Source organism: Lutjanus erythropterus, chromosome 14 (genome assembly GCF_056507025.1).
Source record: "Lutjanus erythropterus isolate fLutEry1 chromosome 14, fLutEry1.hap2, whole genome shotgun sequence".
Classification (NCBI taxonomy): domain Eukaryota; kingdom Metazoa; phylum Chordata; class Actinopteri; order Lutjaniformes; family Lutjanidae; genus Lutjanus; species Lutjanus erythropterus.
The window spans coordinates 7,625,553-7,641,048 of NC_139330.1; the positions used below are offsets into that span (position 1 = coordinate 7,625,553).

At 40.9% G+C, this 15,496-nt stretch overlaps 1 protein-coding gene across 1 annotated transcript in view; it reads left to right on the plus strand.

Annotated features, from left to right (window-relative positions):
• The window catches only part of itga9 (integrin, alpha 9), a 69,430-nt gene that overhangs the window by 19,375 nt on the left and 34,559 nt on the right, over positions 1–15,496 (plus strand). Inside the window, exons 12-15 of the mRNA XM_084735452.1 lie at positions 1,598–1,688; positions 2,915–2,960; positions 3,074–3,228; positions 6,865–7,025. Coding sequence (XP_084591578.1) covers positions 1,598–1,688; positions 2,915–2,960; positions 3,074–3,228; positions 6,865–7,025 — 453 coding nt within the window. The remainder of the gene's footprint in view (positions 1–1,597; positions 1,689–2,914; positions 2,961–3,073; positions 3,229–6,864; positions 7,026–15,496) is intronic.

Below are 15,496 nucleotides of genomic sequence, written 5' to 3' on the forward strand. Positions count from 1 at the left end.
AAGTCAGTCAAAGTATTGTTCTTAATGAAGCTTCTTAAAATCAATCTATCTGTCCCACATCTCCTCTACAGGGACAAGAAGGCAACATCTTTCAAATCACCATTTTTAATAAAATATGTAAACTATCCCCATTTATCTTTGAAAAGGCTGTTTTTTTCCCTTAAGACTATAGGTTATCTTTTCCATTGCAAGTCAAAGGGACATTTCTCTCAACCCCTGACCTATTTGAGGTGGAGCGATGTTCCGATATTTTGTGAATTTTTGTTTTTTCATGGTGTGCAAAGAAATATCACAATGTGATTCTCCTTGCCTTCATTTCTAGGTGTAATAATAATAAAGTAATATTTTCCCTACAGCTTCACCGATGCATGCTAGATTTAGATGAAAGCCATGTGTTCACCTTGTGTACCGACGCAGTAGCTGTTGGAAGAGATGAGTAATGTGGTAAAGTCACAGGTGGTGATGAAGCCTCGGGAATACACAAAAAGACCACCTTAGCTTTGAGGCACAAGCAGTTCTTCAGTCGCTTCTTCTAGAGTCTACAAAGTATTTCATTGTTAAAAATCACCTTTTTAAGCGCCGCATGCAGTATGACATCATGTCAGCAATGAGATACGTCAGTGACACGTCATTGTATGTAATTATTCGAAGAGAAAGGTCATTTCTTTCAGTCTCTCAGTGGATAAAGTATGACTTCCTCTGTTAAAACAGAGTTTTCCTGTTTCTCTTGTTTCTCCCTGTTTTCCACAAGCATCTAACATTGTTCGTTGACAGTTGAGTACACAGAGCAACATTTTCTCATCCATTTCTTTGTGGTCATCTGTCAAAATCCAGTCATGTCTTCTTCCTGTACAACAAAATATGATGTGCGCTTATGTAGACTTGAACCAACCAGTTTCAGTGAAATAGTATGATGACATCCACCCATCAATCATTCTCAACTTTTAGTGACACGGAGCTAAGATGCATTAATTCCCTAGCTAGCAACAGCGTAGTACATTATAGATATGTGATGTTTAAACCAAATTATTCCCAATGTTCCTCACTTTGAAATACATCAAGATATCAAAGCTACACTTTCAAAATGCTGTTTTATCTGGAGGCGACTAGCTTAGCTTAGCATAAAGACTTGGGGGAACTACTAGCCTCCACCTACCAGCACCTCTAAAGCTCCCTAATTAACACAATTTATCCTGTTTGTTTAATCCATACAAAAACTTACAAGTAAACGCGTCAAGTTGTAGTTTTACTGAGAGTTTCGTGCTGTCAGTAATTCTTTGCAAACAGCGGCCAGGTGCAGCGACTTCTTTCTCGCCACCGTGAACTCCCTGTAACATGTCTTTGTTACACTTGTTTGTGTACAGATTAAACAAACATGATAATAGCCTAACATGCAGGTGTACTTTTGAACTCTGGATAGAGCCAGGCTAGATGTTTACGGTCTTGATGCTAAGCTACCAAATCTGTAAAAGCAAAGATCATTCCTCTATGAAAAACAAACGCAGAGCGAAAACAAGTCATACCATGTGCTCTTTTTTTTTTTTTTTTCCGTGTTGGCTCACATGTGTTATTTGAAGGCTGGTATCATCTGTTACAGAAACTCTCTGGGCGCAGCGTAAGCCCTGGTCTGCAGATGTTTGGCCAATCAATCTCCGGCAATGTGGACATGGATGGCAACGGCTACGCAGGTACGGTCAAACCAGACAAGGTGGAGGCTTAAAATGTTTTCCTCACCACGTCAGGAAAAAGAGATGAAAACATCAAAAAGGAGAGGCTGAGATTATTAAATATTTGCTTTCTCTCCCTCGTGGTTTTTGACTCTTATTCTCTTGCAACAGCAGTGCAAAGACTCGTGATAGAGGCATCTTGTTTACTACATTCCACAGCTGACAGTCAGACTTAGCCAGCATGTCAGTTAAAGGCCTCTGTGCATTGTTCTGGATTTGCAGGTGTAAAGAGTGCTGTCAGCAGCTGCAGTTGCATTAATAGCAGATCTTCTCGATCACTTTCTTGTGGCTGCCTCCTGAAAGATTAAAATCATCAGAGACCCCTCAGTCGACTGAGATTTTTACAGTCGTGCAGTTGTTTTTTTCCTTTGCCAATCTTTCAGTGGGAAATTGTAAACAGGGAAAATCATAAATGTGTTTTTATTTTAGCTGACCCATTTATTAAAAGAAGTCCTTGGGACAACAGGCGCCATCGGTGAACTGAGATGAAGGCAAAGAGGGAAAGAAACGGAGCACAGGTGATGCGCTCTCAGACGCATCACCAGAGCGCACCGTGGAACGCACAGGGCGGGAGATGATTGCTTGTTTTTGCCACTGACAAGCTCAGATGGTTGTTATAAATGTCTGACAACGTTATGGAAATGATCACTAAAGTGAAAGACCTTTTTTTTAAAAAAAAAATAAATAAAAGAAAGAAATAGCTGCAAGACCACCTTTGCAAAACTGTACTTTTAACATCATCATCAGTTTCATTCAAGCTCAGCAGAGAAAAACTCACCAAAAATGTCTTGGTTCGTCTTCCACTGCTCCAACAACTACCAAATCTGGTTTGGTCAAAAGTAAACCCTTATTTCGCGGCATGAGGAATCGCAGAGTCTGCAGGACAGGTGATTCCAGACAGCAGCTGCAGCGTTTCACCAGCCTCGTGGAGAAGCTTTGCAGCGCGCTGAACTACAGGAGAAAGTGCAATTTTAATTTTCACTGTGTGAAAAGTAGTTGAAGTTTTCTAATCACAGATGACAAAGAAAGGGATTAAAACGCAAGTCTTGCTGGTAGAACATGCTCATGTAGACTGATATAGGAGTTTAGTTTGGCACACAGAACTTAAAAAAAGAGCAAGCCACTGAATATTTGTATTCAGACAGTCCTGCACTTTCTAAATCAATCATATTATGTTTTTGTTGCAGATGTGACTATCGGGGCTTTCATGGCAGACAGTGTGGTGCTGCTGAGGTGAGTGATTGGTTCATTCTCTGTGACACTGCAGTATTTTGTTCGCCCTCTGAGTCGTTTTAATGTCCAGTCTCTCCCACACTGTGTTCCTGTGTCGGTTTGTGTGGTTGTAGGACCCGGCCTGTCATTACGGTTGACGTCTCCATCTTCCTGCCCGTCTCCATCAACATCACTGTGCCGCAGTGCCACGAGGGCCACCAGAACCTAAACTGCTTCAACGTCACGGTCTGCATGCGCTTCAAGGGAAGACAGCTGCCCGGACAGATAGGTGAGGACAGAGAAACCTCACAGAAGTTCTCCGTCCACTAAACTACCTGTTTACCCTAAAGGTCCTCACTGCTGTCATCCACTGAAACAAAAATATTTCCAAACTCAAAAGAGTAAGCTAGCCAAGTAGAGAATAGATAAAGCACAGAAAAACTGAGTCATGTTTTAGTTTTTGTGGCTTAAAGGAATAGTCTGATATATCACAAAATTTGCTCATTAGGTTTCTTTCCAAGACTTAAAAGATTGACACCACTGGGAACAAGTCATTGTTTTGCAAGTCACATGTAAATCTCAAGTCTTTGCACTCAAGTCCCAAGACAAAACTGACAAATCTGAAGTGTGGACGAGTGTGTTTCAAGGATTTTTCACAGTTAGTATGGAGCTAGAGCAAAAAAAATATGGACCAACTCCTCAAACAAAAAAAAATCAGTGATTTACACATTGTATATCATTTGTATGTATAAAAACAGTGAGATGTGGGTTATTTTGTTGTTCATTGGGTTTTTCAGCAGTTAAACCAAAGAGCATACTTTACAAATGTGCATACAGTTTTAAATAGTTGGCCACAGTTATAGTCATTGCATAATAACATTTTTTTAAAAAGAGAATCAAAGAAGGAAGAGTGGAAATACAACAAGAGGAAAAACAGCACCAAAAAATGAATAAAATAACAAATAGAATTTTAAGAAACATACTAAAAATAATACAAAACGAAATCGAAAAATAAAATAAAATAAACACATCAGTTAGTAAAAAAAAAAACATATTAAAACCCGCAGTACCACAACAAGATGTGGTTTTGTTGCAAATTACAGACTGTATGTTTTTGGTGACCAGCGTCTGAGCACAGTGACTTCCTTCAGTCTTGTTGTCACTGTGAATTTTGAAAGTGAATCTCAAAAGTTATAAATCTTCACCGTTGTTGATCAACAGTCCTGTGAAACCGCTGCAGACGCAGTATATCATGGTCATTTTGTGTTGTGAGGTGTGCGTTGTGAAATTCATACTTCTTGAATTTTTCGTCATTTAAAAGAGAAAAACTGTAAACATGATCGAGATGAGCAATCCTCCCCGTGCTCGGAGATGACCGGTGTGGTTAGCCTTTGGCCTGTGGCTGAGAGAGTGTTTGGCCGATGGTTTACCCCTCTCAGCCTTCGCTAACAGGCTCTAGGGTGCGGTGCCTGTTGAGTGCTGAGGTGCAGTCCTGTTCCAGTGTTTGGGTGTGGTCATTCACTGCCCCCCCCTGGGGACAGGAGCCCTGTCGTTACATAATGACTACGTCCTGGCTCGCAGGAATAAAGCCTCTCTGTTTAGACGTCTGGCGAACATCATGGAAAGTGCAGCACCATGTGTTTGGTGACTCCCATAATGAAACCTTCCTTTGCCTCCTCAGGAGTGAGCTCATGGCGTTCTCTCTGTTGGACGCAGGAAACAGTAGGCTTTGGTCCAACTGGGGTGTGTTTGCCACCCTTCCCACTGTTTTACCAGTGTGACACCCTCTTGAGGCAATTACTACAGACTGAGGCTGATTCATTCAGAGGATTGGATGTTAAATGGCCGGAGGCCCATATAAGGGTTTCTCGGAAACGTTGATCATGTTTGACATCATGCTTAAGTTTCTCAATTCAAAATAGACCTGACGTTGTTCTCTGTCTCAGTGTCACTAAAGCCAGGGGTGGAGCCAACAGGAATGTTAAAATTAAATGTTTTCTTTCACAGTAATACCAGTTCTGCCCCACCAGCTGGAAAATTAATTTCCTATTTTTGTTCATTCTCGTCTGCTAACCTTAAGCTATGAAAATATTGGTACAAAAATGATGTTTTCATGTTTAAGTTCAGTTTGCCAGTAGTCATTCCAGCATGAGCTAAAATTAAAGGAGAAATATTTAATATTTGTACTTTATTAAATCATAAAATGATCATATGTCATCAGAGATTATAGAGACATGCTTAGTTGAGACACCAGCTTCTCTGACAACAACACTACAGCCAGCATGTTCCCCTCTGAAATTTCCATTCTGGTGCAGAACATCTGTTTTTGTTTGCCCATTTTATGTCTAATGACTTTACATAGAGCTACAATTAATACAGAGTGTTGGCCGAATGAGCTAGTGTCTTAATGTGAGTTGAAAGAAAACATTATTCATCTTTTAGAAGGAGTAAATGTTTATAATGGTTAAAAGACCAATTTGTAGGAATTGATCGTCCAAAAATAAGTACGGCAGTCCAAATAGCGAGTTGGAGCCACAGACGGTATACTGAATAGGTTTAAATCCAGCATAATATACCACTTATTGTTGAGTTTATTCCCCCTGCCCCCTCCTCCTCAGGCTTGAGGAGGCTCAGGCAGGCTGCAGGAACACTGCAGGAGTGCAAGATGCACAAAACATTGTAATTTAACAATAACAAGTGACAAGGAGTCCGCCACTGTGCATTGAACAGCTGTCTATAACAGTCAGTAGTCTGTCAATGTAAAGTTAAGCCTGTTATCCTGAAAACAGAAGCCCATCGCTCTGAAAATACACACTCAGTAACTTTCTGTCTTACTGCTGCCAGATTCCTTTATCATATTGATAAATTTAACCATTAGGAAACATTTACTCCTTCTCAAAGATTATTAATGATTTCTTATGACTCATAAACACACCCTTAATCTTTCACTCTCTCATACAGCAAACATTTGGTAATAATTTCAACTCTAAAGCACAAAAGAGAAAAATAAAACAGTTATTTTGACCCAGAATGGGTTTTTAATGGAGAACACAGCATTGTTGTCAGAGAAGCAAGTTTTTCAACTTAACATGTTTCCTTGATCTCTGATGGCAAATCATGGTAACTTTGTGATATGTAACACTAAATATATTACAGATTTCTCCTATAAATTGAGCAACATGTTTATGGAGTGTGGCTGGAGGAGTGAGTGTGGACAGGCTTAGCTTTACATTGACAGACTGTTGACAGTTTTAAAAAGCGTGTGTGTGCAGGACTTGCCATCGCTTGTCATTGTCAAAATATAATGTTGGGATTGTCTTGCCTCTTGTGTCTCTGCAGGCAGTCTGCCACAGCTAAGGAGGAGGGGGCGGGGGGGAAACTACATGCTTTTAACCATAAACTGTATCTTAAAAAGGGATTCAACCTATTTAATGTGCCGTCTATGGCAGAAATAATTTTTGAATGCTAGGGTCTTACATACTGTCTATAATAAAATAGCTTAAACACCTCTTCAGAGGTTTGCTGGCTTGTAGGTGCAAGACTTTATCTAAATTTATCATCTTTCAAACCCAATACTAAGTCAGCGTTCATCACAGTAGCAAACTTATTTCACTCATTACATTTAATCAACTGAAATTATATGTTTTCATTACACAACACTAAACAAAGAGCTCTTGTTAAGTTAAAGTAATATCAGATGATTTGACCAAGAAATGTCAAACATGTCCCCATCTTCCCTCTGACTCACATTCATTTTAAGGCACTAAGAGATAATTTATTTTTTACCATGTTTTGAAGGCAGTTACCCGAAAACCAAACCCTGCATTCTTGACATATTTCTCAGGATTATCTTTACTCAAAAAAAAACAAAAAAACATAGCTGTCAGTTGATGTTATGTGTAAAAGTGTTTCTGTCTCTTCTCAGAGCTGCTGTACAACTTGACAGCTGACGTGGATAAGCGACAGAAGAGCCAGCCTTCGCGGGTCTACTTCACTCAAAGTGGATCTCAGATCAGCCACATGAGCCAGCAGCTCAGGCTGAGCATCAGCAGGGAGGAGTGCCAGCGCTACACGGCCTACGTCAAGGTAAGGTTGGCTTTTCTGCTCTGAGTTTGCTGGCGGTGTTTGTGCTGGGCTTGTCCCTGTGCTGCTAATGTCCTCAGCTGATCTTTCCCAGGACCTTGAGCACTCCCACCCTGCAATGTTGACGTGTGATATGAGTTATTTGCTTACGTGCTTTGTTTTTCTTTCTTATCTGTTTATGTAGTTTTTGGTTGGAGCTTCAAAGTCTGTATGTTTCCAGCTTTGACAGATCAAAACAGGAGAAAAATTACAAGTCCTGAAAAGTTGGGATGTTGTGTAAAATGTAAATAAAATCAGAATCCAATGATTTGCAAAAACCTTTCGACTTATATTCAATTCTGTTTACACTCATTCTGAATTCGATGCCTGCAATATGTTCCAAAAAAAGTTGGAACAGGGCATGCAAGCATTTGGCAGCTGAGGACACAGATTGTTGAAGTTTTGAAAATGAAATTCTTTCAACTTCTTGCATTATATACACGACTTCAAGAGCTCAACAATCCGGGGACTCAATTGTCTGGATGGCAGCGTATGTTGCTCCAAACCCTGCATGTACCTTTCAGTGTTAATGGGACCTTCACAGATGTGACAGTTACCCATGATGCCATTGGCAGTAACATGCCCCGATACCATCACTGATACTGGCTTTTGAAGTTAGTTCTGGTAACAATCTGGATGGTTCTTTTCCTCTTTAGCCTGGAGGACACGACATTCATGATTTCTGGATTTTGTTGACATACGTCTTGCTCTTTAATGCAGTTTTTAATGCGGTGCTGCCTGAGGGGTCAGAGGTCACAGGGATTCGATGTTGGTTTTCAGCCTTGCCCCTTACATGTAGAGATATCCCCAGATACTCTGAATCTTTTCATGATATCATGGATTGTAGACGGTTAAACCCAGAAATTCCTTGCTGTTTTGTGTTGAGAAATGTTCTGGAACTGTTTTGCCAACACAGTTTTTCACAAAGTGGTGAACCTTGCCCCATCCACGAGCGACTGAGCCTTTCAAAGATGCCCCTTTAACACCCAGTCATGAAGTCGAAAAGTGTTTGCAAATCACTGCCTTCTTTTTATTAACATTTTACATAACATCCCGACATTTTGGGGAAATGAGGTTGTATAATGTCAAAATAAAGTAAGGGCCATCACATAGCTGATGCAGTGGCCGCTGTAGCTTTAGGCCACGGATCAACAGGCATCTGCTGGGAAGCTCTTTGTGTCACGCTGCTGGTTTCGGTTAAAGGTAACACTCAGCTTCTTGAGGGCTCTTGAAGCCATGCTGCTCAAGTGCGCGTCTGCAGAAACTGACAGAAACAGGAAACAGAGTCTCCTTTGTCACTGCATAGTCACTCTATTGTGTTCCTCTGTGATTTAGCCGCGTAGCCTCAGCGAGGGTCCTCGTCCTGAGGGCACCATCCATGTTTCACCTCCGCTAATACGGAGGCCCACTGCAGGCCTGTAAATTTCACTGGCATTCTTAACTGTGCTCTCCAGGCGCTTTCACCGTGGGAGGCTGAGCTGCCTGTCATTACCACGCCTGCCTCTCTTCCTTCAACCTTTCAGGCTGTAATGAGTGTATATGACACAGAGCAGTTGTAGCAATGAGCTCCTTTATTCATCACGCGATCCACATCACAGTTATCAGTGAAGCCTGGTGTGTGTTTTACCAGGCTCCAATCAAACATTTCAAATTTAATTTTCACTTCTATTCGTCTGAGTCTCAACTTTAAGAGGATGATATGTCATGTAAAATAGTGTTTCTACCCAAAATAAATCCGACATTTCAACACTTGAACCAAACATGTTAAGGTCTGTGGGTGGGCGAGCGAATTATCACTCAATCGTAGCTCGTAGCCGCCACATATCTGTGGCATCTCTCTAGCTGTGAGATAAACACACTTTTACTTTAAGTGCCATCCGTCAGGCCAGATGTTACTTTAGGGACGAGATGTGTTGGTTAGTTCAGGCGGTAATGGTGCAGGATAAAATTCCACTTTGATGCTGTTAAAGGAGTGGATCTTTTGGAGGGAAAGTTTGAGAAATGTACGCATTTGCTTTCATGCTGTGAGGTCGATGAGAAGATTACATCCTGACTAATATGGGATTTTTGAGACTGATTTTAGAGGGAAAAAATTCACTGATTACCAGTGCTGGGACAGATGTGGCTGGAATGAGAATGGTTCTTTTCTGTGTGGATTGTGCACCAGTTTTGCACCAATATGGCTATACCAAGATGCAATTGCATGATGCCTTGGGTTGAGTCTGTTGACCAATCAGAGGCTGTGTTCCTGACTTGCATGTGACAGTGCTGATCCATAGATGTATAACTAGCTGCAGTAGCCATCACATGACTACAGTATTGGTGTGATGCGGTTATTGTCGCAGCCCTACATATGACGAGTGTCGTTTGGGGTGACTTCATGCAGATGACATTACATCTTTTGTCTGTAGGCGTATTTGGATTGGCCTGACTGAGGTGTGAAGTGTGGCATGCTTGCCACTTTCTCGAGCTGTGTGGATTATTATTTTTTCGCTATATGAGGCCCCAGATTCCACCTGCTCAGCAGCAGAAAGCAGAGGTGAGATTCCCAGAGTTCAGGTTTAGATTTCAGTTACCAAAAGCTGAAGAGCCACACAGGACGGTGAAGGTGTGGTGCCCAAATTACAACCTTACCAAACTGTTTACAGACTGAATGACCTTAGATATATATGAAAAGTAGAGGGGGCTAAGATTATGACCCAACGTGATGACTATCTGCCATACTTGTTTGTCGTAAAACTCAAGAGAAGAGGTGAAGAATCACCATAATCAGAGGTGACCTGGCTCCACTCTGAGAGAGGCTCTAGTCTGCTTGACCAATTGCATCATTTATCTTCCTCATGTGTCTGCCCACATGCGCCAGTCCTCCCATTCCCCAGAAGAGGTATGCTAATGGAAACCAGCTGGTTGCCCGGCTGCATCCTCAAGGGATCGTGCACCCCCCTCCGCCCCGCCCCGCCCTCCTCTCAGCTAAAACATACAGTGAAAACACAGGACGTCACAGCAGGGTGCAGAGCTGCTGTTGTGTCAACTGGAGCTGCGTGCTGGCGCTGCTGATGGAAAACCCTCACGTCAGGGTTGATTGCTCGAGCCCTGATGCATGAGCGCTGGTGGAAGGAGGCCATGAGCTATTCTGAGCCACTCTCACGTTTGTAACTCGGCTGACCATCTGTCGACCCCGTTTGTTGACTTTATAAATTAAACACTTTTAAAGGCCTTCAGTTAACGGCTAAACTTAATAAGGCGCCGTTAAAGTTGTATTTGCTCTACATTTTGTACATGCAGCAACAGGGCTGGAACAGACATGCTCAATTTTTACCATCTGAAATCAAGTAAAAAGCTGGAGCGGCCACTCAGTAAATCATCCAGTGTTGAGAACACGAGGGCATAGCGAGAGAGCACCGAGTACAGAAGCTCAACAGTTCAACTTTTTTTTTCAAGAGTAATTCCTCCTGAAATTATGCAAGCCTTTCATGTTGATCATTTTAAACATGTTTTCATTGGCGACGACTGACAGCATACCAGTCCTCCAGATGGTCTTTGTTTGGTTATTTTTAGCTAAATAAGCTCCATGCAGGCTTTTACTTCAGTTGTACCTCGCAGTTACATTTAGGAAGGGAAAACAGTTCCTAGCAGCGATGACTGATGAATTATTAGTGTTCAGACGATCAGAGGTGTCGTGTGTGAGCTGGCAATGAGTCATTTAACAAGAGACCCGCCAACTTAAAGCAGGAATTCTTCAGCTTCATGTGTTGTTTTAAGTCGTTTTGTAGAACTGGCATGTTATCCAGCTGCAGTATGATCGTGTCTCGACTTATTGTTCTCCCACAGCGCTTGTAGTAAAATAGCTTGAAGGTTATTCAAGTTCAACTGGATGCCTCAAAAAATTCAACTTTATTATTATTCCGTCATGGACAGAAAACTGGAGCAGTGCAAATTATTTATGAGAGATAACTGACTTTTCATATGCAGACGTAGACTATTAAAATTACTGTATACTACTATATGTTATGTAGGGTGGTCATAATATAGTAAGAACAGCAAGTTGAGTTTTTTCAGAGCATGCAGCCATGCTATAGCTGCTCTATAATGACTGTATTTTGGGTACATCAGTTTTAGTGAAATAGTAATGTCAGTAGGTTAACATGCTCATGGTGACAATGCTAACATGCAGATATTTAGCAGTAGGCGATACATCATATATCGTTTACTGCAATCAGCCTGCCTGCAAATAAGATGACATTCACCTGTGCCAGAGGCCGATGTCTGTCTGTAGTATTGCATCAGTTTTGCACACACTAAATGTTGTGTGCGATCGGATTCGGACAGCAGTATACTAGGATGTTTCAGAGATGAAGGCACTGGCTGGATACAACTCCTGCATGACAAAAGAGAGCAACAGGTGCCGTGTTTTTCCTAATGAAGATTTCTTTCTCTCCCTGGCACAAAAGGAGGAATAAATAACAACAAAAACAAAATAATGGAATGATGGAGCAGTGTGGGTTTGAATCACAGTTTATACTTTCTGTGCATGAATAAATGTCTGTATGAAATTTCATGGCAATCCACCTGATATCTGTTGATATATTTGAGTGTGGAATAAAGTGGTTTACTAGTTTTCCATACAGCCACACTGCCAGCATGGCTAGAAACAAAGGAAAACAAACAAAAAGAAATGAAATGCCTAAAATACTTAGATCATGTTCTATACTTAACAGCAACAGGTGTAATATCATCATTTCATTGTGACATCCTGTATGTCTTACTGTAAACTGTAAAGCATTCATTGTTCATTGTGTCACATACTGTTTGGTTGCAGTCTTTTACTGCTCACTTGGCTTTAAATTTATGACTCGTCTTTGTAAACACATTTTAAGTATCCTTTGTTCGATGTTCTGCATTTCTTCAGTGATCACGTCTCGTGGCATGTTTATGTCTCTGGCAGTTTATCCGTCGTCGTGTGTGCATTTTTTTACTCCTGCAGCCCCATTACAGCGCTGTGCACGTGAGCCTTGAAAACACGCCAAGAGTCAATTCCATTTGTGGTCATGAGAGGTATTGTGTGGCTCTGTAGATGCGTTACAGTCTCCAAGGAGGAGCTAAAAATAAGCAGTTAAAGCCCTGCCTGTAACAGTTGTCTGTTTAATTTAGCTCGTAAAGTATCCCGCTCACTTTCCCCTCCACTCCTCTCTCTCCTCTGGCCTATATTCCACCGACTACGTGCCCTATATCTCATGTCCCCCCTAACATATGCTTGGCACCACCGGAGTATTTAAAGGTCTATCAAACTTTATTCTGATGACTGCTGCTGTTATTGGGTCATCTGCAGGGTGAACATCTATTCTGTTGAAGCTAAATGCACTGAGGCCATCGCCAGTCTCATATGACTGAAGAAAAACTGTTTGATTTGAGATGATCTTTATAATCAATGTTATTGGAGGCTTGTGTTTTCATCCGTTTTATCAGGTTCATTCATCTGCTGTCAGCTCTACTTACACAACTACATGTATGAAATTAGGCAGCAGCAAATAGGAGTTTAAATCACATGTTTTTGTCACAATACAGTATTATATATATTATATATATATATATATAGCAATTATTTGGACAGTGATACAATATTTGCTGATATCACAAAGAAAATATTCCAGACATTTTGTAGACCACTGATGATACATTAATCAAGAAAATAATATTTTGTTAAATCAATAAAGAAAATGTTTGTTAGTTGCAGCCCTGGTCTAGAGCAATTCTGACTCTGATGAACAGTTTCATTTGACTGAAAACAACATTATAACACTGACCACAGAATTTCTCCATCCTTTAAGACTTTGGTGAAACCATTTTTAAAGGTATTTTTCTAGTTGCTCTATTCTACTGGATATAATGCCAGACAGGAAGTGTGGTTTTCAGGACATGATTCTGGTTCCCACAAAATCTACAAAACTGTAAAAAGTAACCGAGTGTCCTAGACTCTCCTGTGATGGACAGCTTTCCTAACAGTATTTGAGTTGCATTATGCAATGAAATCCAGAACAAAATCAAAATAAATGTGAAAAATCATTGGCGCTGACACTGTTTGACCTCAGTCTGCTCTCTACTCGCACAAAGTGTGGCAACACAGGAGTTCCTGTCGCTGCATCCCCAAGAATCTCCTTTAAGACAAAGTCCCAGAGCCTCAACACTGTCTGGCACGTGGAGACCTCAGAGCCGGGCCGCTGCCACACTGCCTGCTTTGTTTGCCTCTTTACAGTTCAACAGAAACGTGCAATTCCCTTGATGCCGTTCCCCCCGGTTTCATTTACCTCAGGCCAAGAGAGCTGATACAATGAAAGCCTATAGCAGGAAGTTAATCAAATCCAGCTGTCTTCTATTACACATGGCAGCCAGTCAAGCACCTATTTATAAAGAATATAATGAAAATGCACTGCGATAATAAATCTAGTGGAAAATGTCATAGACACTGTCATATAAATAAGTTCAGCTGCATGCTTTGTCTGCAAGTATTAGCGCTATTAGCATTTACGGGATACTAAAGAAGAGCTATTTGGGTTAATTTTAGCTCAGGGTAATATTTTGGTCAGGATTTCCCTACATGGCAGTGCCAGAGTGAACGTTAGACACTTCTTGTGCAGGCTTGTTTTGGGAGTGCACAGCCGGCAGAGTTTTGTTACAGTAAAACAAGTCAAACTTCTCATGAAGTTCCTCTCATGCATGTGCACCGTACATGTAAGTGAGCTATTATTTTTGGTATGGCTGCTCATTAGACCTGCTCTGTGTTGTTGCCATAGTAAATCCATCGTTGTTACTCATATCAAGAGAGACCAAAGGTTGGGCAGATTTGATGATTTGTTGATTTTGGCAGCTCAGCATGCCGGGCGAAATGTTTCCGCAGTCTTCTGGCCGAGTTGCTGCCACACGATGCCACCGCAAGGCAACGTAATGGGTGGCCAAGTCTGACCACAATGAAAGAGTTTCTCTTGCCATGTTTCCCACATCCACTGCAGAGGAAACATGTATGTGTTCAGCAGACTGGGGGAGTAACAGAGTACATGTCAGGGATTACGTAATCTGGATATTAAAAAGAAGGTAATCCATTACAGTTACAGATAAAAACAAAGTATATCAGGTTACAGGTACATTCAGTAAAAATGGGGATTATTAGTAGGATTACAATTTTAGAATAAAGATTGATATATTACCATGCACAGTGAACACACAGTTGTCAATTCATTATCATGGCCTTTAGTAAAAAAAAAAAAAAAGAAGCTTCTCTTGCATTTAAATCAATCAATCAATCAATAAAATTTCACACAACAAAAGAAGGAACAGATGGACGAACTAATAAACCGAACAACAAACAAAAATCACTTACAGATGCAACAAATTCTCAGCTCAATTTTCAGCTTCTTAAATGTGAATATTTTCTGATTTCTTTACTCCTTTATAACAATTAATTGATGATGAAAATAATTGTTAGTTGCAACCCTAAAAAAAACTATATTAGGCTAAACAATTTCACTAAATCTTATGTTGAGGTAATCCAAAAGTAATCTAATTAGTCACTGTATCGGAATACATTTTTAAAATAAACCTCCCAGCCCTGTCAGTGTGTGAACGTGTGTGTGTGTGATGAATGTCAAAGGCGCTGACTTTAATGGGGCCTTTGCTTCTCCGCACCAGGATAAGACAAAAGACTGATTACTTCATCGCTTGGCATCGTCATGGCGCTTCCTCAACAACCTGGCGGTGACCCCGTCATCATTTCCCACTACTTGACCCATTTGTTAATATTAGTGTATATTCCTGATGTGCTGGCGTCAACATCAAACTCTGCTTCCCGTATAAACAGCCGAGATCCGCCACAGAGGAAGTGGTATATACACAAGACATTTGTCTATGTCCGGCAGAGACTGTAACCTGCCCTCATCAGGTGGATTTTGAAAATTTTGTCTTTGCATGCTGCAGTTTCTATCGGGGCTTTGTCAAAAAAAACAATAGCTCCAACAATAACAGTGGAGTAAAAGTGGCCCAGATTTGGTACACAGTGACAAAATCAGCTGCAGGAAGCATCTGGAGACCTCCTCTATCACCAGGATGGAACAGACTCAAACACACACAAACACACTGAAGTACATTTTAAAAACTGTACATTTTGAGCTGCTGCTATCTCGTCTATCAGAGGGCTGTTTTCTCCTGAGATTGAAATAGCAGTTTTTGATAAATGCATGTAATTATATGAAACTGTCCCAACATGATGAAAAAAATCAGCGGCTGTGAACTTCATAAAGGACTCTTAATTCATGTAAAAAATGTGCTTCTACAATTAATTGCATACGAATGCAGATAACAAGCTTCCTGTTTATGCACAAAGGCAGTTTATCAGGAAGTTGAAGGAAGTTAATCTCTCAAAGACAGGAAGTCTTCAGATGCTT